We start from the raw sequence: 22832 nt of genomic DNA on the forward strand, positions 1-22832 counted from the left end.
TGATTTAACATTGCTGAACACAGGAGCCACTGCCTCCATCATTTAGCTTTTTTTGTGTTTGTGACTTTGGAATTTAAATGATTAGTTCAGATTACTGATAACTGATCAAGGCAGCATAGACCAGCAGCTCCTGTGTTCAGCAAGCTAAAATTACTATTTTTGTCAGTGGAGTCTGGTGGCTTTGACAAGAGCATTGGTGGAAAAATGAGGCCGTTAATGGCTTCCTCACTGAAAAGAGCTGTCTGACAGACAGGTAAAGCAGTGAAAATACTAAATATAGAGTACACTTCAACTGATATTGATTGCTTTAGGTGGGACTTCTTTAGGTGGCTAAAGTATGTTTTGTTACAGACCCCTCCACAGCAGTACATTGCTGAGCTTCTGTGTCGGACTCCAGCCTGCTTCTCCTAACTGGGGGCGTGCCGACTGACATCTACTGTATGTAATATACTGTCTATGGATAAGTACCACATACAACCCCACTTCAAAAAATCCGAAATTTCGGTGCTCCTAACATGTTTGACTGAAATGACATTTGATTGCGTATTTATAGCAGAAATATAAAACCATGTATCATGTGTTGACTGACCCTGAGGAAAGCATAGAGGCAGATGGACATCCAGTTGGTCAGCAGCTTCTCCACCACTGTCTCTGTTCTGCAGAGGAAAAAACAAAACAAAACACTGAGTCTGAATCGCTGCTGAGCATCTTTACAACACAACATGACCACATCCACTCTCCTTCTTCTTACCGTCGCAACATCAGTTTGGGGTTCTTGGCCACATACTGCTCCACCAGGTCATTGAGGAGAGTTTTGAGGATGTCGGTGAAATACTCCAGTTTGCCATGCAGCGACACCGTCAGCAGGGAGGCCACGTACGCCCTGTCTCTGGGAGAGAAAGTCCGTTGGCTCTCCAGAGTGTGAATGAACTGAGAAGAAAAGAAGAGTAGCAAATTATTCCTTTGCTCAAAATGTGGGTATTGTCTCAAAGCCTCATTCTGCTCGTGACACAGATGCCGGTGATGACAACCTTGGTAAGGAAGAGTTTACTGTTGAGCAGGTTGGACAGCTGCACCAGTCCCTGCTCCACTGTCTGCCTTCGACACTCTTGAACATCCAGGTCTCGCCTCAGCGGAGACTCCCGGTGGCCGGGGAAGAAGATGCGCTCAGCGTACATCCGGTAGTCAAGGAAAGGAATGCCAGAGCCCACCAGGTCACTGGACATGTCCATCATCTCCGTCATCAGGTCTAAGTCGGGGTAGTGGGAGAAGGGTGACAGATCAGGAGGTTTTACTACAAGCTCTTTGTCTTCAGTTTCTACCATACTTTATATTCAAAGTGCGTGTCTAGAACTGTGTTGGGAGGTAGGAGCTGGTAAATATTGACACTGGACTTGTTGGCAGGCTAAAATTAAAATCCTCTGCAGCAGCCATGTGGGATGAGAAGGAACATTTCATCCAGGAGATGTGATGTAATGGGATAATCTCTAAGGCCAGAATGAAAACAAAGTGGATCTGTTGGCCTCCACAAACTAAAATAAACTTTCTTGTTCTTCTGCCTCTCCTCTCCAAACCTCCTTCCTCTCTTTCCTGTTCTCTCCTTTTTAATGTAATGTTACTCTTCTGGCGCACTCTTTACCCGTGAACTCTTTCTTGCAGCGGTCTCTCACGCTGGTTTCCAGGTTCTCCAGTTGGATCTGGACCTTCTTGTAGTCTCTCACAGCCTGCTTACTCTTCCTCCTGACAGACAGTAACAAAGATGGGAACAGAGGGTCAGGTGGGGAGAGAAGATAGAGGACAAATAATACCAGTTTCACACTGGATTAGTGGAAATCCATGAGATTGGGAAAAAAGCTGACCCAAGTAATTTGACCCAACAATCCCCCACCAGTAAGGATCAGGGTTAATCTTGGGTCATGCTGGGGCAAAATGGATACACTGCCTGATATGGTGACTATCCTGATCCTTCAGTTCTCACTGTGGCACTTCAAAAAAACATGTTATGACCTAACAATGTTCTTCCCTCCCTGTCTAATAGTGTTGGTTGTCTAAAGGTTCTACAGAGGTGTAACTGTTAAGGCTTTTACACACCTGGGTTGTGATGAATTAATGACATGAAAGTGAAAAATCCTTGCATGCCAGTATTTTGTATCAAAACTATTCTTATCATCAGTGATTCAAATTTGAGACAGTTGTAACATTTGTTCAATAACGGGTTTGAAGATTCGTGACAGCTCATCCTTCAGGAACAAATGACTGTTGAGGTCCTACTGGGGATGCTAGTGCTGGATCTGGGGAGGCAGAGGATCAACGACTGGGATCCTATTGACCCAGAGAAGTGTCTGACAGTCTGTCTGAAGGTGCTGAAGGCACTGTAAGCTATTTTATCAAGTTTCCTTTTAGCAAAATGCTCTGGGTGAATTTGAGTTCCCTCTGGTAAAGTCATGCAGTGTATATGTCTGGGGCTTTTATTGTGAAAGGTAATGGCAGCGGATCTGGTTTGTGCTGCCTTTGTCAAGGTTTAAAGTATAAGAGATAGAGGTTGCCTTCCTGGTTTGGACAAGGGAGCCTCTGTGTTGTTTTTATTCTGTACAACATGATTGGTTGTTGATCTTACCGGCAGTTTGGAAGCTCAGAAAAATCTACCTCATTCCAAAAAAACAAAACAAAACAAAATAAAAAAACATCACTTTTCCGCGGAATAATATTTGCGTATTTGCGTTCTCACACAATACAAAATGAAGACAGCTGTGCCTTCTCCCATCCCTGTTCTACATTATGAAAGTACATTTCCTATAATGCCTTCGGAAATGTAAAAAGGAAGTGTAATGTTGCCGTGGATTTACACTGTTACACTGTGGGCTACAACGTGAGCCCCGTTGTTTTAGGAGATTAATGCATTTTCATCATTATTTGAATTGACAGTTCTGCTGCCTAATTTATAGCATTATAGCAATTTAGTTGTTACCCAGAAATGTTCACTACCAAGCTCTAATTACTGTTGTTATCAATCTAGATAGTTTTGGTGTGACTTGCCAAGTGATGGAGGCTGGCTATAGAGAAGTCGGCCTTCTCTCCAATATAATGGAAACAGATGGCACTCGGCTCGTTGTGCTCAAAGCACTGAAAAAATACATTTGAAAAACTCAACAGCAACCGTATCACAGCTTCCTTCTGCGCAGTGATATCGTTAGTGGGTGCAGTTTGGCAGGAAGAAAATAGTTCCTAAATGAAACTGCTCACAGCAAGGTCTGTGGATAATGTTGAGTAACCGGGTCATGATTTCTGGAAAGAGACATTGCTGTTGAGTTTTCAAATGTATTTTTCAGTGCTTTGAGCACCACAAGCTGAGTGTCACGTGGTTCCATTATATTGGTGAGAAGGCAGACATCTCTATGGCTGATATCTCCATCACATGGCAACTCACACCAAAACTACCTAGACTGATAAACAGCATGACAGGTATGAAGAAGAATACTTTTTTTTTGATTACAGGGTGAACTGTCCCTTTAACTGACGTATAAACTGATCAAATTATGTGTAATTTTTCTTTTATTTAGTGCACTTTTGAGTAAACTTGCAAAGAAACACACAGTGCACCCACTGACCTGTAAATGAGCACAATGATGAGGACGATGAGGGCGACTATGGACGCCCCAACCCCTACTCCAATCTGGGCCTCCAGAGGGAAGGTGGACAGGCTGAGGTTGTCATACTGAACCTTACCAAGGGAGAAGTTCAGGTTGCCCATTTGGACCTGAAACAAACAAACAAACAAACACACACACACACACACACACACACACACACACAGAGCAGTGTCCTTGTCAGGTGCACAAACAGCCGGAAGACGTAATGATTCCTCTGTTGTTTGCAAATGAACGTGTGGACTCACTGTGAATTCAGGCAGATTGTCGGAGCCCTCGCGTTTCTTGCTGTTGGGTCCTGGTGCAGGCTGCTGAGGTGGCGGCTCGCAGTACAGATGGTTTTTGGTGAGGGTCTTAACAGCACACACACCCTCCCCAATCAACACTACCACCTCGTCCTTAGTGATGGCCAGGTCCAGGTCTTCCCCCTGAGAACACACAGAGATGGAACTTCTGGTTTATCTTTGCTCCTTTGTTTTCAGGCCATACAGAAAAATAAATTCAGTACAGTATATATGGTATATATTTTTGTGAAAACTCTTCAATCTTATTAGATTTTCAAGTAGAAAGAATGGTTTAAGTTGTTTTCTGACATCTTTGCCAGACATTACACAAAACCTGCCTTTTTATCTTTGTGGCCAAAAGTATAAAAGAAAGGGGTGGCGGCTTGTTCTGTAACAGACTGTGTTAAATGGGCATATAATATCATCTCTTATCCATCGCAGGCCCCTGAATCGTACTTAATCAAAATCATATCGTAGCAGACTTTGTATTATTGGCAAATATCGTATTGTTGTCTAAAGAATCTTTATAACATTGTATCATGATGAAAATGGTGATTTATACCCCTACTGAGTAGTACTGACTTTTCATATTTGAAGGGCTTTGGTTGCCTGCATGTAAGCAATCTGTGTGGAGAGGCGGAACGCACTGGCCAAAATGCAAACCTGAAACCCATCAACTATCATCTGATGACAATTTGGCTTTTTATTAGCTTTTTTTTTCTAATTTATTTGCATTAATAAGCAGATATCTGTTTGGAGAGATTTGCTGAAATGTTGACTGGATGTGTCTCAAAGTACTAATTGAACTGTGAAGAATGAGTGGTGCACAGAGGAGGAAGTTTTAGCCCAAATATCCACAGGCTACACTGGATCTCCTGCTGTTGCCCCCAGAAGCTTTATCTAAGTCAAACAAAAGCTCAAAGGTTGACAGAGGATCAATGTTGAAATGGACAATTCACCCCTAAATCAAACATATTGTTCCTCATACCTGTAGTGCTATTTGTCAGTTAAGATAGTTTTGGTGTGAGTTACCAGGTGTTGGAGCTGTAGAGGTGTCTGCTTTTGCTCCAATATACTAGATGGCGCACAGCTTGTGGTGCTCACTGTACCAAAAACATACAATTCAAAAACTCTTCAGCAATGTCTCATCTACTGCCAGCTCACTAAGCACCACTGAGCTAGCTAATGTTACATCTCAGCTGTGGAGAATGGTATTATTGTTTACAACTTGTGCTGTCACAAGCATGAGTCTCTCATCCACGAGAAGATGCACACTTCCTTCTGCACAGTGATAAAGTCAGAGGGTGTAACTACAGACGATATCTCCAACACTCAGCAACTCACCACAAAACAATCTAGACTGATAAACACAACTGCATGGGGAGATGAAAATTATGTATGTTTAATTGTGGAGTGAACTGTCCCTTTAGATGATCTTTCACATTGATGTAAAATAGTGGCATAAGTGAATGTAGACATGACGAGTCCAGGGCTGGATACCTCTTACTCTAGAATCCCCGTCCGTCTTAACTGGACATTCATGATAACATGTTTACAGTCACCATGTTATTGTCCAGTAGTTGTTACCATGTTAACATTTATGTTAATGTGAAAATTCTACTGTTTACATATTGGCAAGCTGGTGGATATGTAACGGACTGTGACAGGAAATTTATCATTTTAGCTGAGCTGAGGCCAGGTACACCTGAGACTGACAAAGCACAGTCTGGACGGGTGGAAACAACTCCCTGACACTGCTGGTGCATTGCAGCATATGTTGCCATGTTACTGCTGCCTGTTGATCAGTGGAATAATGTGAAACCACTGTGTGTATCACATCATCCACATACTTGATGAAGCCTTTATAAATCAATCAATCAATAAATATAACAAAGCACACTTGTACATTAGACAAACTGGCAATGCCTTCATTGCTTCACTCAGTAAAAGGACTACTTCCAGAGCAGCCTGCCTATCACTGTCTGTCCTCTGACCTCCAGCTGGATGAAGCTGCCAGGGTTGTAGCGGTAAGCCTTCAGAGGGTCCTGCTGGTTCAGGGGCTGCAGGGTGGGGTTGGGCGCGTAGCTGAAGCTCTGAGGGCTCAGACTGCTGAAGTCAAAGCGCAGGTTGTCCAGTAAAAACTCTGCAGTGACCTTTGACACCAAGGCAGAAGAGTCCACCATAGGAGAGCGGCAGAGGATCAGGGAGGAGGAGTTCACCTCACAACGCTCAGTGAACTGATGAGATAGGGAGGGGGCAGAGAAGACATTTAGTAGAGGAAGAAACTTGCTTTCAGTTTAAAAAATAAAACAGCACACACACACAGACCTGTTTGACAGAGCAGAGTGGGTCTCCAGGACAGACGGGTTCAAGAACCATCCTCACTGGCCTTCCCAAAGTCTTCTGCCTGTCCTCCCCCTGCTCTCCACTCCTCCTCCTCCTCCGCTTCTTCCTTTTATTCTGGCTGACTGATGCCAAGGGAGAGACGGTCACCACCATCCGGGGCTCCTGCACCACGTCCAGGTTGTGTCCCGACACACGGATGAGCCGACCTCCACTAAACACACAGAGAACTCTTACATTCTGCACATACGGCACTTTCTGCACCTAACAACTTTCTAAGCGGGAACAAGAGGTGAATGCTAGGAGACTGAAGGTCAGGTTGCCAGACTCACTTCAGGAAGCTCTTTGCGGGTTTGGCTTCGGTGATGTTTGGGTTGTGGGTGTAGCGGTAGGCTGAAGTGTGGAGGTGGCGTTGGCTGCTGCCGTAATGCAGTGTGACTCGCTGATCTCCTGTCTTATTACTGCTGCCTGTCACACATTGAACACTGGAGCTCTGCACCTCTGACACACTGAGGACAGACAGAGTTATACTCTCAGTGAAATGGTCTTTTCTCTTCCCCCCTCTGACACAAGGAGGTCAAAGGTCATACTGGCAGACGGATTGTTAGTGAAGAAGTCTTTATGGTGACAGAAGAAATATCAGTAATAGCAGCTTCTACATTAAAGCTTACTTTGAACCAACAACAGAACCATCAGTAATCATTTGTGCAGGTGTGTATGTGTGTGCAAGAGAGAGGGTCTTACATTCTACAGGGCACCCCTCCCACAGTGATGGTGAGGTCAGAGGGACGTCCTGTCAGCAGGTTTCGGCCAGTAATTGTCAGGGATGTTCCTCCGGCTTTGGGCCCCCTTTCAGGAGACACCCCCATCACAAAAGGGTCCTGAGAGGGAGGAGAGGATGGGAGAAGAAAGCTGTTGACTGCATCAGTCTAAATAAATCAATTCAAATCAACAGCTTTATTTAAAAATGAAAAGAACTGTCTGATTTACAACACTGTATGTCTCTGATATGCTTTAACGGAACAGTGTGTAAGATTTAGGGGGATTTAGTGGCATCCAGTGGTGGGGACTGCTGATTGCAACCAGGTGAAACTTCTCCTGGTTAGGATTCCATCAGTGTTTTTGTTCAGGAGGTTTTTAGTGGGAGCCGAATTATCCACAGAGGTCTCTTCCTCTACAAAACAAACGAACCAGGTGATTTAAACCAGTAAAAACACAGAAAAAAAGCAGTTTCACATTATGAATCAGTTTTTTTCTGACACTGCTCACTGCAGAACAACAACTAACTACAGTGGCCGATGCAAAAACATGCATCAATCAATCAATACATCAATCAATTTTATTTATAAAGCCCAATATCACAAATCACAATTTGCCTCAGAGGGCTTTACAGCATACGACATCCCTCTGTCCTTAGGACCCCCGCAGTGGATAAGGAAAAACTCCCCAAAAAAACCCTTTAAAGGGGGAAAAAAAACGGTAGAAACTTCAGGAAGAGCAACTGAGGAGGGATCCCTCTTCCAGGACGGACAGACGTGCAATAGATGACAAGCATGTCTCTAACTAGAGCCAGTGATTGGTTTGTCCACTTTGGGCTATAGTAGAAACATGGTGGTACAACACGGCGATCTCCATAAATGAAGTCTTGCTCCCTATGTAGATATAAACTGCTCATTCTAAGGTAACAAAAGCACAACAATAATAATTATCATTATTCAATTTTTGCCAATATATCCCCATAAATCCGACATATTAGAGCTATCACTCATTGCTTCTGCAACAACGCGACATGTTATCAAAGCTCATCTAATCGACTATAATTCAATCTGATCTCATGTACCTGGTAGCTGAATGTCTGGCTGGACACACCAAACTCTCCTCCGCTCACTTTCACAGACATGTAGCCCACCTTCTCTCCTCCACTGGCTTTGGTCTTGCACACAATCCTGGAACACAGAATTTATTTTTGGGACAGTTGCTCACAATAAAGTGGGGTCATGCATGTGACCTGGCAATGGTTCAGCTGTAACAAGTATGCTTTTGAGTATGTTTACTAGTGTTTAATTTTGAGATATCTGCTCGATTTACAAAGGATTTCATCACATTCCTTTTAAGTCACACTTAACCCCCCAAAGTGACCATTTCCACCATTTGATCAGTTACTCACCCATGTTAATTTGTATTCATGATGGAAACTTTGATTTTCTCACATGCCTCCATGGTGAATGGAGAATCCAAAAACTGAGAAAATTCCTAATTAATTGAAGTAAACAGGGACCGCAGCAAAACAATATCAAAACATCTGTTTACAAACTCTCACACAACTCATGCAGTATATCCAAGTCTCATTTATCCAGTAGTATGCTCTGTACTTCCCAAACACATACATTTTTGTTGAAACCTTACTATGTAAGCAGAGTTCAGATGAATGCGCTTATCCAGGCGTGCTACTCATCTATGCATGAGTGTTTAGGTGGAAGTGTTTGGAAAGTACTGAGCACAAGACTGTTTAAATGAGACTTGGATTATTAATTTATAATTAGATTATATTAGTTTTACTGCTGATAAAAGCAGCCCCTATGTACTTAAATTTATCAGCTTTTTTTTTTGTTTTTTGATTCTTTGTTCACTGTGGAGGCATGCAAGAAAAACAAAGTGATCATCATGAATTCAACCTAACATAAGTGAGTAACTGATATACAGATTATCATTTTATTGTCAAAGTATTCTTTTACAAACATGAAAATTAAGGTACCCCCCACCCCCAGCAGCAGTTCTGTACCTGGAGGAAACCTCGTAGAGGCTTGGGATGACAGTGCAAGGAATCCCAGCTACTGACACAGAGTGAAGGATGTCTTCAGCCTTCTGGCCCAGGTTAGAACCCGAGACAGTCACCAAGGTGCCGCCTTCCAACAGGCCAGAGAGTGGCTCAATCTGAGGGGAGTGAGGAAATGCTTTATTTAATAAGAAACTTTCTGGACACACTGGGTATCTCTTTCTAATGATTCATCTGTAACTGCTGATTTATTTAAGCACCGACACTGATGGTGAAGAAAGAGATCATAAATAAGAAGATTAATGGTGACTAATGCATCATAAATCTTCAATTATGTGTTTCCAGCCCACCCAAAATACAGAAAAGTAAGTGAAGAGGTTAAAATTCAATACTCACAGAGTGGATGACAGGGGCGGGGCATGTCTGTTGTATGGGCTCACTACAAGAGTCGGAATACAAGCAACTGGCCTGAGCACCACCGCACCACACACAACCATATTTTTGATCAGCTGTGTGGCAGCGGCTGCAGTCAGAGCGGCCCACAGAGCAGTTATACAGAGTCACTGAGGGCAGACAGACAAACAAGTGCATCAGACAATGTTTACGTGACATTAAGTGTTTTCTTTGAAGAAAAAATTCTCTGAGGAAAACATACATATGTTAAGTGTAAACAAGCAGAACTTGACCTCACCGTATAGATCAGGAGAGCTGTCCACATGGAAGGTGTCCCTCCTCTTCACATACACCATGGCATTGTATTCATCCACTGGTGCAGAATATGTGTACTGGAGAAACAAAGGTTTCATTAAAATTATTAAAAAAAAAAAAAAATTTGAATTACTGCCTCGTGGTTTTATGCTTCCACACACCAGTCAAGTTGCAGTTACAGTTTACATCCATGTCTGGAACATAATGATGTCACAGTGAAGGTGACCTTTTGGATAAAAATTAGTGCATGAATGTTGGAGTTATGCCCAAAAACATGTTTTGTGAGGGCACACTGATCTTTGACCTTTAACGACCAAATTCTAATCAGTTCATTTGTGCCATATTTGGGGAAATTCCCGCAAAGCCATCTTGAGATTTTGCGCTCTTGAGAATGTGACAGATTCAAGGTCACAGAGACCTTTGACCTCCAAGTTCTGATAAGTTAATCACTGCGTCCAAATGGACGTTCGTGCCAAATTTGAGGAAGTTGCCTAAAGGCGTTCTTGAGATGTTGCCTTCACGAGAATGAGACAGACAGACCTGAAAACATACTGCCCCCGGCCACAGCTGTCGCTGGTGCAGAGGCATAAAAAAAAAGAAAAAATGGCCAGCTACTATTTGTGACACTATAACAATATCAGATATGAAAGCAGACGTTTAATCCTACCTCAAAAAACATAAGTTTATCATTATTAAATACATGCACTGGATTTAAGTCCTACACAGTGCCCCTGTGTTATAAAGAGTGACTGCACATTATCAGACCTGGTGGAGTTGACAGGTGATGTCAAAGTTTGATGGACTCATGTCATCAGTCTCCACGTAGGCATCCACCACCACCGTCTGTCCCTCGATGACCAACACACATTCATAGTCCAGCTCCGTATCCTGAACACATAAAGACTCGTGTTTGATAAAGCCAAGGCCAATAGAATCATCCTTGACCTGTGTAAGGGCTGAGTGTGTGTGTGTGTGTGTGTGTGTGTGTGTGTGTGTGTGCGTGCTCGCGTGTGCATGCGTGCGTTTGTTTGTGTGGTGTACCTGATAAAGGTGCAGGTTGCGGGCCAGTAAAGTGATCTTCCTCTCCACTCTGACAGGGAGAAGGGATGAACCCTGGACCTTCTCCACACAGGGACAGGCTGAGGAACCCCAGCTGACATAGGAACCCTCATCCCCCTGTGACCCAAAACACACACATTCAAGGTATTAACACAAAAGTCCTGCCTTCCTCACTCAATCATTATGTTTTTACACACACACACACACACACACACACACACACACACACACACACACGTTTGCCTGATTTCAGGCAGAACTATCAACTTGTTACACTCCTGTTCCATCTTCAGAATCAGTCAACTCAAACTCAGTGGTGTGGGCAGATTCAAAGGTCTGAACCCAGGCAACATAGATGCTTTAATGCCACAAAACTGTAGACAGTTGTCTTAAAGGGGAACTCAACTGGTTTGACACATCAAAGTTTGTTTACAGGAGTTGGCGAGTACGACTGCATATGTAAAGAAGTTGTTAAGTTTAAAGCCTTTAGTGTCTCCAGAGGGAGCTGTGTGAAGTCTGTTAAATGGCCTCAAGTGATGTCACTTGAGTCAGCATCAGTCAGGTCTGAAAGCTACAAGTTTGAAAAGTAAGAACAATCCAGAGGTGTGGAGTTAAGGCCCTGACACACCAAGTCAATGGTCGGCCGCTGACCAAAGTCGGGCTGTCGGTGAACGTCTGTCGCCCTAGTTTTTGCGGTGTGTCCCACACCGTCGGCACTTCAGTGTCGGCGGCTTTTTTGGCCGATTGAGCATGTTGAATCAGTGGCGGAGCTTGTTTGTGAGAGAGATCACTCTGATTTCCTCGCCCGGGTAGCGAGTGAATCTGTGCACAGTGCTGCAGTGCACAGCTGCACAAACCCCTCGGCTGACAGGATGTCCCACTGTCTCACTCCGCTCTCTCTCACGCAGGCGCAGAACGTACGTGCTGCTTGGCTGTCGGATGTAGTCTTTGTAGTGTGTTCATATGCAACTGACACAGGGCGACGTGACGCGACGTAGACGACGCAACAGTTGGCTTTCGTTGCCACTAGTTCTTTGATGTTGGTTTGGTGTGTCCACACCTTTAGAAAGAAGTGAGCTGAGCAGACCTCCGTAGCTGTTCATCTCTGCTGCAGGCTACAGGCTCTAGGCTACTTTAGCCGTTGCTAACATAACACATCCCAATCTCTGACCGAACTGTCAGTGGTCAAGTTGAATTGTGGGTAAGGTGGGTGCCTGGTTTTTGGTATCGACTGTATAAAACTAATGGAGGTAGCCACCAAGACGTCACCATTTGGCTTGTGGACTTCATCTTGGATTTTTGGAGCAAAGGTGACCATATTTTAAACTATGTAATCAGGTGAATTGTATAAAAATTCACCACTAATAATGTTGTCATGGGGAAATTAGCTACAGAGGCCAAAACTGTTTGTTGCCAGTCTATGCCAGGCTCGCTCAGGTTTGCTCCAGAGCATCACATAAGCAGAGCCACACCATTAAGCTAAGATGCATGTTGCTGCTGCTGGCTTGACTAACATACTGTAAAAGGTGTAACTTCAGTATCAGCAGTTTGTCAGTACTGCCATTACTGGCCAATTATGCAGCTGTTACAAAAACAGAACAATACTTCTGAATATGAGATTATTACTGAGTGGCGTAAAGTATAAAACAAAGGTAATATCTTAATCTATCTCAAGTTTTCTTCAGATAACTAGGTAAGTTGACTCTAACTAGTTATCTCAAGCAACTGCATTAATTCAACTGATTCTCTTCATGTAGAAACAAGACAAGTTTGTGGTTATACTTGGCACAATCATATCCTACAGAAATGTATAGAAAATAATCACATGATAAATCATAATAATGGTTAGAAAAATCATAGTTACAAATTTTCTTAAAAGTCCCTCACCACTGGAAAATAGGGCTGGGCGATATGACCAAAATCTCATATCACGATATAGGTCATTTCATATCCCGACAACGATACATATCACGATATAGCACATTTTAATCCAATGAATAAGTAGTGCAGTGTGACCAAATGTCAGTGTGTGCAGCGCAGCAGAGACAGACAGCGGAGTTATATAAACTCGTTATGTTAGTGTAAAGGCCATAAAAGCTTCACGAATTAAAAAGCCGAGAAGAGTAATTTATCAATGTGATCCGTGCAAAAGATGGACAGACTCCAAATGACGAAAAATATTGCCATAAAAAGTGTAATTTGCGTCACAACGTTATAAACGATAGAGCTAAATATGAGACGATAGACATTTTTCTTTTGTCACATGATATATATCGTCATATCGCACAGCCCTACTGGAAAATGGGTTTTTCTTCTGTTTCTGTCCCCTACAGTGTCTGACCTTGACTTGTATCTGTGTCAGGTTTGTCACTAGAGAGGTGTTTTCACATCCCTCTACTAAAGTGGGCAATGTCTGAGCACTTCCCTAAAATATGTTTCTAGCGGAGAAACAACAATAGCCATTGGGTTTTCATTGGAGTCCCATCTTTTTCCCAATCAACGGAGCCAGTTGGCAAATTAAGCTTTTACCAAACCCCGTGGGAAGGACGGCAAACACATCTTTTTTTTTCAATAAAAGCTTTCAGTGCAGCCCTTTGCCCCTCTTTTAAAGAAAATGTACATTCCAGTTTGTTTAACACATTTACCATAGCAGTTTTAAAATCAGTAGCCATGTTCATTGTTTACGAAACGTTATACACAATATTTCACACAGAATCTGAATCTGCACACTGCCTTTGAATCGTCCCCCTCTTGAAGTCGAATCTTTTAATCCTCTCTCTTTCTACAAATCTTTATTGTATTCTTTCCATATTTCGCCCACTTGTTAGCAAAATAGTTAAAGAACCTCCATTAATCGCATGATTTAAATGTGAAAAGTCTCACTGACTGACCGTCACCTGTGTGTATGCAAAGAAGGAGAGGGGCGGAGGGAGCAGAGCTGTGGAAACATCCTGCAGTCCGACATACTATCATGCGTTTAAATAACTTATTAGACGGATATATAGAGAAAAAGGCGACGTTTAGAGAGCAAGCCCAAATAAGCAACTCCACCTTAGAAACAAGCCCAAAAAAACGCAACCCGCGACTACTAATATTTGTAAGCGACTTCACAAAAAAACAAGCCCACACTGCAACCCTGCTTGAGTGCTTATGAATACCCGCCCTACTCTGCCTCTGATTGGTTTATGATGAAATTTTACTCTCCCTAAGCCAATCATCTTCACTTATGCTGTTGTTTCTCCCTCCCTTCCCCCTCACATGCCTTCACCAAAGGAAAAAAAACTGACCCCTTTTCAGAGGTGTATTTTTTACTAATCTTGTTAAACAACATATTAATATTAATTTAAGTATTACTTTAAAATGTGTCTGCTGGGGGACTTTAAGTTGTTAAGCTCCACTGTATGTACAGACAAGGATATGACCTAATGTGGGAAATACTGTGTCAGTGTAACAATCATCTTGCTTTCATTAACTGCATGCACGCATGCACACACACACACACACACACACACACATAAACAGCATCGTCAAAGAAAACTTTCAAAGGGTTTTTAAAAGTAATAGTAAGCTGTAAATGTAAACAATCAGTAAAAAGGAAAATTATTGACTCAAAAACAACCGCTGCAGCCCACACTGGAGCAGCTGTTTTTCTTGGGTTCAGTCTATGAAGCAAAAGCAAAACAACAAAAACAACACAGGTGTCAGACAGTGAAGGAAGAGCAGGGAAACAAGGGCAGACAGGGAGGCTGGTTTGAGCTTTGTTCCTATAGCAGGAGTAGAGAGTCTAGTTGGGAGCCTTAAGCGCTGGGAGGCTGCTGAAGCTTTGAGAAGAAGAAGAAGAAGAAGAAGAAGATCAAGAAGAAGGAGGAGGAGGAGGAGGAGGAGGAGGAGGAGGAGGAGGAGGAGGAGGGGGGAGGCGGCTGAACTCACCGGGAGAAAGGCATCAGCTGGATCATACTGGTAGTCCAGCTCTGAGTCCGTATCAAGCAGGTGGGGGTAGGATGGGGGGGCATGGTCAACCTCACCATCACCTGATAACACTGTGGCAGCGGAAAATGTGGCTGTGTCATTTTCTGACTGGACGGCAGTCTCAGCGTGGACGACTACTTCTTCTTTAGGCCAGAGAAGCACCTCAGGGTTGGTGCCTGGGCTTAATGCTTCAGTTTGGGGTTCCTGTGTGGATCTCAGGGTGGGAGTCTGGGTCAGGTCCAGGTCAAGGGAGGGCTCCCAGTCACCAGGATCACCTACAGAGAAGGGCGTGGGCAGGGGGAAGCCAGATGAGGCTGGGGTGGGAGGCTCTGCCAGGCTTAAGGCTCCCTCAGCTTCCTGGGTGTGGCTGGGGGGCGATTCTGTGACCACCTCCAAGGGGAAGGAATCCGGTTCATGTAGCGGGATGATCAAAGGCACCACAGAGTCCAGACCATCAGCCACGGTGACAGGCACCAACACTGTGGATACCATGTTGACAGTGGGCGTAACTGCTGCACCTTCTGTGTCACTTTCGGTGACAACAAAAAGCTCTCCTGCTTTAGCTTCTTTCTCCGTCCCGGTGTTGACCTCTGGGAGTAAAGGGGGAGTGGGTGCTGGCGTGGTGGATGGCAGTGTGCTGGCAGGCTGAGGGGGCAGGGTGGTCGGTGGGGTGGTTGGCTCAAGGCTGGTAGTGGTCGTGGGTGGAGTAGTGGGTGCAGGAGGGGTGGTTGGCTCCTGAGTGGTTGCTACAGTGACAGAGGCTGCAGTTGTTGTAGCAATAGTTGTTGTTGGAGCTGTTGTGGTGGCGGCCATGGTGCTGGTTGTCATGGCAGCCTTTGTGGGCGGGGCTGTTGTCATGACTTTCATAGGTTTGGTTGTGGGAGGAGCTGAGGTGGGGAGTTTAAACTGAGGGCGGGAGGAGGAGGGGAGGACATGAGGACAGGATGAGACACAAATCAAAAAACTAATGGACAAAGGAAAAAGGACTAACTGAACTTAAATGTGATGTCAAACACAACCTGCTAGTATTGTGTTATTGTTGCTTATGACACATGCACAGCAATGATTTTTGTTACAAATAAAGTTGGCTTGAATTGGCATATGAGGCACAACAAAACATGTGGGCACTGATACATGTATGTAAAATGCATTCTGTCTAAACAGGAAAACTTTAACCATTAATTTACTTACCAGGTTCTTATAGATCAAAAACACTCCTGTAAGGTACTCAGTGCTAGTCCGCCAACACACTGTGTGCTTTTAGTTTAAAACAATGTGTTAACCGAACCAGTAACTGAAGCATTTTTTTGTCTGGTACCTGTCTTTTCATCTTGGAACTTAAACTAGAATTACTGCTTCACAGTGGTATGCCTCCATGAACCAATCAAGTTTCTCTTACAGTTTACATCCACGTCTGTGAAAATGTGGATGCTTCACACATCTCTCCCTCGATAACACAGAGGATCTATACAATCAGCACAGATTCAAGATGAGTGTCACCGATTCAATATCTGACCAAATGTCTCCCCTTCTCTTCCTGAGATATGACACTGAGTAATGGCCAGAAAAGTGTTTTATGCAGAACATTGTGATGGCACACTGAGGTTGACCTTTGACCTTTTGGATATAAACTTGTCCCCACAGATACTGTGTATAACATGGTGCACCTGCTGTGATTGTGTGAAACTCAAGGATTCAAGACATCTTTGTTTTTGACATCTGAGAGAGTGCTGTGCAATCAGAAATCTTCTGTTTGAGTAACTTACATGTTGGTTGTAGATGATCACCCCCTCCTCACAGGTGGGCTTGTGGGTACACAAGTGCTGGTGAACACACCAGTTACAGCCCCATCGGCTCAAAACACAACCACGGCAACTGCACACAGAAATAACAGGATGTACAGATCAGAGACATGAAGTAACACCATCAGTGTAAGGACGCTGCAGTGAGGCGACAAAGAGTAAAGGAAGAAAACAATGAAGCCATGAAGACAAGAGTGGAGAGAGGTATAATAGAAGTAGTGTGGGCTTTTTATCTTAAAATAGAAGGGAAAGGAGAATAGAACGATACAGCTATTATAGCTTGTGCCACACAGAATAATCCAATTGTTTCCAATCCGGCCTCAGTGGTAAGAAAGGTCAGTATCTAATTGAATTGAGACTCAGTTTCTTATCAGAGTGGTGGGAAGAGGAGAGGAGGGCTGCCACGGACAGAGAGGGAGAGAGACAGAGAGGGGGAGAGAGAGAGAGAGAGAGAGAGAGAGAGAGAGAGGGGCTGATAGAGTGAACATGTGTGAAAACACAGAGGAGATCAGTAAGGACACTAAACAATAATTTAACACAGTGATATTGAGAGGGCACAACACTCATCTATTATGATTAGGGCTCATCATTAATCATTTTCTTTCATTTATCAAAACAGAGCAGCTTTATCTAAATTTCTCTTCACTTTCTGTGAATGGAAGGATATTCTGCAAAGGAGCCAGTTCACGGTAAACTGTATTGTGGTCACAGTACTTCTATTATTATGTGTCTGTCAGGCATGATAGAGCCCAAATGCTACATACATCTTTTTCAATTTCACATAAGAAATCCATCTGGATTATTATTTGCCTCTGCCTACTGAGAGTTGCTCCTTAGGGCTTGTGCCTACAGCATTTTTTTCTTTTGCTTTTTGTGTCAGCAACTTTTTGCAATTGTTCTCAATGAGGAGAGAGCTATGTAGCTGCATGCAGCCACCTAGAGATAATAGTTTCGCGCCTAGCCTTTGTTTTCAAGTGCTCTGACTTTTTTTGTGTAGCCCATCTGAGTGCTTCTGGTTGAAAATCTCTGAACATTTCAGAAAAGCACTGGTGACAGCATGGCCGCTCCTTTAGCTACTGTCTATCTGCCTTTGCTGATTCAAGTTTATTTTGGACAGATTTGCAAGATTAGAAACAGGAAAATGGGCACTTATATTCAGATTAATATTATATTATATTTGATGTGATGTTATATGTGTTTGTGTTCTAAGGAATAACAATTCTACCTATATTATTTAGCATCTGATCATTCTCGGTAAATTCCATATCCATAAATGGAAATGGTCCGTCTCCACACCCTTCTTTAACCGATTTATTGTTGAACTCAAGCACTATGGCACCTTACTAGAAGATGTGAAGAACAAAAAGGCTACAGGTAAAGTTATTGTCAAGATATTGTTGTCATAGAAATAAAACCTCAGTGTAGCACATCATTAAAAAGAGCACTAGGAACACTGTTATTACTGGATTTTAGCTACATTACAATGATTAGAAAAGTCATCTAAGACAAATATGCTATAGCCTCATGCAAGAACTACTGGAGAAAACTGTCACATTCTCAGAATTTTGAAATCAACTTGCTGCCAAAGTATATAAGTAACTAAAATAAAGGGGAGATTCAGCATTTAGTTGCATCTTTTTTTTTCAATAGCATAGATAAGCAAATGTACAAGCTATAATAACCGTCAACTTCTATATACCAGTATACCTCGAAACCGGTCTATTGCTGCAACCCTATTCCCTACCCAGTTATGATTTTTTGTAAGAGATTATAAATGTTATTGTCATTTCAACTCTTACTTTAGGATTTCCTGCCATTTCCTCTATAAAGTAAACCAGCCTGTCTGTGTCTGTCTTTGTGTAGTACACACGGGTGCAAAGACAGACATAGGCAGCAGAGTGAAGTCTTGGAGAGTAGAGCAGACTTAGTAAAATTGCTCACTCGCTTTTTTAAGCACTGGCCCAATTGGGCAACTGATTGATTGTATTTACTGGCCTGACATAACCATTGGGGATTCTTATTATTGGACCCTGCCTAACGATGAGAGCTCTGTCTGACTGGCCACAGAGTAAACAGCATGAAGCACATTAGACAAACAGTGCCTTCTGATAGAATGCAATTTAACATGTTGTTACTATATTTAAAGTGCAATTTCACAGTCTTTTACAATGGTTATCACCCAAGTTGACGTCACAATAACAATAAAAAACAATTTATTGTGCAGCCCTATACAAAATGGATGTCAACAGCCTCAGACAGAGAATAAGACTTGATAATAAGGTCTGCAATGAGCAGAGCAAATCGGGAGGAGACAAGAGAGCAGAGCTGATAAATCATGGTAACTCACGGCATGCTGCCAGACAGCTGCTTAACCGCCGTGCAGTCATAGAAGGTGAAATCCCTCGCTGTGACGGTGACGTCGCCGAAGCGAAGAGACAAGGTGACTGTGACAAAGTCTGAGGAGGACAAAACACAGAGAGGAAAGACAGCATGAGGAAGAGCTGAAAACCACATCATGTTTTACCTGAGCACAGCACCATGCGGACAGGGCCATTATCACCACTGATTCACAAAGTCTGGGATGAGTACAATGTTTCTCACACCACAGTGACAGAATGTGGCAGAAAGTTTGGTCCAGACAGCCAAAACCCAGATGCCTAATGAAACTCATGTGCACCCTCCATCTCCATGCTCAGCCCAGAGAGTGCATACATCAACACAGCAGGGCTCAAGACTCTAAGACTTCCCTACCATCAAACACATGCTCAACACCCATGATAAAAAATTACGTAAAACTAAACTTCCTACTGTCATTTACAAAAATCCTCTACTCAGTTTATACAAACTTTCCGAACCACCTGATTTGGGAAAAACACTGTTAACGCACCCAAAATGTTGGTAATTATTATTATCATAATCCTGTTGCACAAGAGAACTTTTTGTACTCAACTACAGTAAGTACAGTGAGCCAAAGTCAAACCAGGAAGTTGGTTTCTAAACTGTGATGTTTAGGTAGGGTTAGGTAATAACAGAATACAATTAACATTATTGAAAATATAAAATATGAGTAACTGTAATTAGTCAGTTTAAATTGGTGGTATTCTGAATACAATTACCATCTTTAAAAACAGAAGGGATTATTTTTGTAATGATTTTGTTTTATTTACTCTAACAGAGCAACAGCAACAAAATCAGACTGATTGCACTGGAAGGTCCTAACTGGCAACGAACGATGCAGTGAGCCATTTTGAGCTGAGCACTTATTGAATGTCCTCTTTTTATTTATTCCTGTCACTCACTTTGAAAGTCTCGCTACTGATGAGGAATGGCTGATTCATGAAATGAGGGGTTATCTGCACAACACCTCCTCATTTAAATACCAAAACCAAAATAAAGTGGCAGCTGAGCTGGATGGAGATTGCCAGAGAGCTGGAGGTTTCTGATAAATGATCATAACAAGCAACTTGCTGTTGGTTAAACTGTACTTCATTTCCAGTATATATCTCAATATAAATCATGTGCTATCTGTTTACCAATGACAAACACAGAAAGATAGCAAGTACTCGACCATCTTTCAAGTGGTTACATCTACAGTTGCACGCACAGCTGACAGGTAGCCTACATGGTTTGTTTACATGATGTAACAGAAGTGCTTGTTGTATGTATTCAGTGTGGACAGGGAGTGACGCTGTTAGGACAGGATGTAAAAATCATGAGGTGTTTTTCTCATAAACAGATTAAAGTGTGCAGTATGCCTCCACACGACAATGGCAAGACGATTCTGAAGTATTACAAAAGTAATCCAAAGTATTTAGAATATGTTACTTAGTTTGAGTAATCTAATGGAATAAGTTAGAAATTACATTTTTAGGCATGTATTCAGTAATCTGTAGTGGAATACATTTTATAAGTCACCCTACCAACACTGCTTACAAAGGGCAGTTTGGGACACGGTCACCATCACTTTCTTTTCCAAATCAGATCATTTTAATCCCAACTGGTCTGAACATCTGACTGCAATTAACATGATGAGTACAGTCAGTGATCACTGATAGAAACTATGGTCCAAACTACAAAAATAAGAAGCTATGATGTGAAAACAGATTTTTTCTTTAATGTGTACATGCCTAAAGGACAACAGCTTTAGCATACTTTAGGTGAGCCCAGTGTTTTGTTGCTACTTTGCATGATTCTAATTAAATTTTAACCGTACACAGTCATTTGATCCAGTGTTATTATAAAAACATTGTTAAGTGCAGCTTTAAAGGGACAGTTCACCAGAAAATCAGAAATACACATTTTACCTCCCACTTGTAGAGCTATTTATCAGTCTTAGATAGTTTTGGTGTGAGCTGCAGAGTGTTGGAGATATCAGCTGTAGAGAAGTCTGCCTTCTTTCCAAAATAATGGAACTAGATGGCACTCAGCTTGTGGTGCTTAAAGTGCCAAACATAGATAAATAAGTAACTGTAATACATTTGAAAAACTCAACAGTAATGTCTCTTTCTAGAAATCAGGACCAGGTTACTCAAGACCTCCAGACCTTGCTGTGAGCAGGAACTATCTTCTCTGTACTGAACTACACCCATCACCTGTATCACCACGCAGAAGGTAGCTGCAAGCTCACCTGGCACCACTAAGCTAGCTAACATTATAGCTCAGCCGAGGAAGACACCATTAATATTTACACATTACTCTGTCAAAAGCACGATACTCTCGTCCAGATGCACTCTTCCTTCTGCGCAGGGATACGATTGGCAGGTGTAGTTCGATAGAAAGAAATTAGTTCCTACATGAAAATGCTCAGAATAAGGTCTGTGTTATCTTTAGTAACCAGGTCATGATTTCTGGCAAGAGACACTACTGTTGAGATTTTCAAATGTATATTTTTGGTGCTTTTTTGGTGAGCCAGGTGTCATCTAGTTTCATTATAATGGATAGAAGGCAGACATCTCTACGGCTGATATCTCCAACACTTTAGACTGTTAAATAGCACTATAGTTAGGAGGAAAAATATAGATTTTTGATTTGAGGGTGAACTGTCCCCTTAAAGCCTCCAACAGACTGTGAAATCTTAGCAGTCTTTTAAGCTTAGTGCAAGCTACACTGTGCAACATGGATCTAATTAACTTGGGTATGACATCAAGTTTGATGTGAAAGCAAACATGAATCGAGTCCTGGCTATAGCAGCATTTATGCATCAAAAAGGTCTGAGGAAGAGGAGGAGGGGGAGAATGTTGATGCGGTCATGGCTGGGAGGCCAACTTGGCATACCAATTTTGCTGTGAGAGCTCTAACAGCAGTCACACAGTGAGATGGTCATCCCAAATTTCTGACAGTTATAATTTTATCCCAGGCTATCTTTGATTGCAAGACTGTGCCAGCCATCCTTGAACCTCTCTCACTGTGCAACGTAGGGCCACTGTTTTAGAGCACGACCAAAGATATTGCTATGTTTCTTTCATGTTGGTCATCTTATATCTGGGACAGCCCAACATCACACAGTGTATTCTGGGATTTAGGGTCCAGCTTGTTAGTTTCTGTGGGTGGAGAATTCTCTCTCTCTCTTTTTTTTTTTTTTTTTTAACACTTATTGAAAAGTTTTTACGTACAAAATTTGCTGGTAGATAAGGACCCAGTCTCTATACATTTTGGACTTGAAGAGAACCCTGAGTTTAAAAACTATACAATTTTTTTATTTATTTATTTTTTTTTTGCATCAGTCCACATCAGAAGCTTTGTTAAACAGGCAGCAGTCAGGTGAGAATCTGATCTTCAGCTTTAAAGCAACAGTTGCCCTTACAGGCCTCCAGCTCCGCCTTTTATTAAGTGAGCGCTGGCACTAAACCTCTTTAAGTAAAGGTAAGCTGCAGCTATATCCTTAAATGCAGCTTGTGTGTCCAGATCTCAGTAAACTCCCCAGGCCGATTCTCCCTGAGCCCTGCACCCTGAGAACTAAAACAAACTGCAAGTTTCAGGAATGCAAGCATGGGAACCTGCCTCTGTTTGTGTGTGTGTGTGTGTGTGTGTGTGTGTGTGTTTGTATAAGAGAGAGAGAGACACGAGAGAGACACACACATGCACACAAATCATGTGAATGTTTGGGTGAGTGTGACCTCTGTAGAGGTCTCAATTTTTATTTACATGCCCCCGTAAATCTTCTTTTATTGATGCCGCTGACTTACTATAACAAACAGGCTGCTCTCAACACGCTTAACAATCAACAAAACCTAGGAAAACCAAA

At 42.6% G+C, this 22832-nt stretch overlaps 1 protein-coding gene across 1 annotated transcript in view; it reads right to left on the reverse strand.

The window, feature by feature from the left end:
- Window positions 1–22832, reverse strand: part of plxnb1b (plexin b1b) — a 160370-nt gene that overhangs the window by 12488 nt on the left and 125050 nt on the right. The window contains exons 11-29 of the mRNA XM_033626645.2: window positions 18936–19044; window positions 16553–16661; window positions 14748–15692; window positions 10800–10934; window positions 10524–10646; window positions 9742–9835; window positions 9447–9613; window positions 9057–9208; window positions 8115–8220; window positions 7019–7155; window positions 6607–6783; window positions 6260–6488; window positions 5926–6168; window positions 3896–4075; window positions 3609–3757; window positions 1640–1740; window positions 1032–1249; window positions 752–930; window positions 590–656 (exon numbers count right to left, since the gene is read on the reverse strand). Coding sequence (XP_033482536.1) covers window positions 590–656; window positions 752–930; window positions 1032–1249; window positions 1640–1740; window positions 3609–3757; window positions 3896–4075; window positions 5926–6168; window positions 6260–6488; window positions 6607–6783; window positions 7019–7155; window positions 8115–8220; window positions 9057–9208; window positions 9447–9613; window positions 9742–9835; window positions 10524–10646; window positions 10800–10934; window positions 14748–15692; window positions 16553–16661; window positions 18936–19044 — 3620 coding nt within the window. The remainder of the gene's footprint in view (window positions 1–589; window positions 657–751; window positions 931–1031; window positions 1250–1639; window positions 1741–3608; window positions 3758–3895; window positions 4076–5925; window positions 6169–6259; window positions 6489–6606; window positions 6784–7018; window positions 7156–8114; window positions 8221–9056; window positions 9209–9446; window positions 9614–9741; window positions 9836–10523; window positions 10647–10799; window positions 10935–14747; window positions 15693–16552; window positions 16662–18935; window positions 19045–22832) is intronic.

The sequence above is a fragment of the Epinephelus lanceolatus genome, chromosome 1, assembly GCF_041903045.1.
Source record: "Epinephelus lanceolatus isolate andai-2023 chromosome 1, ASM4190304v1, whole genome shotgun sequence".
Classification (NCBI taxonomy): Eukaryota; Metazoa; Chordata; class Actinopteri; order Perciformes; family Serranidae; genus Epinephelus; species Epinephelus lanceolatus.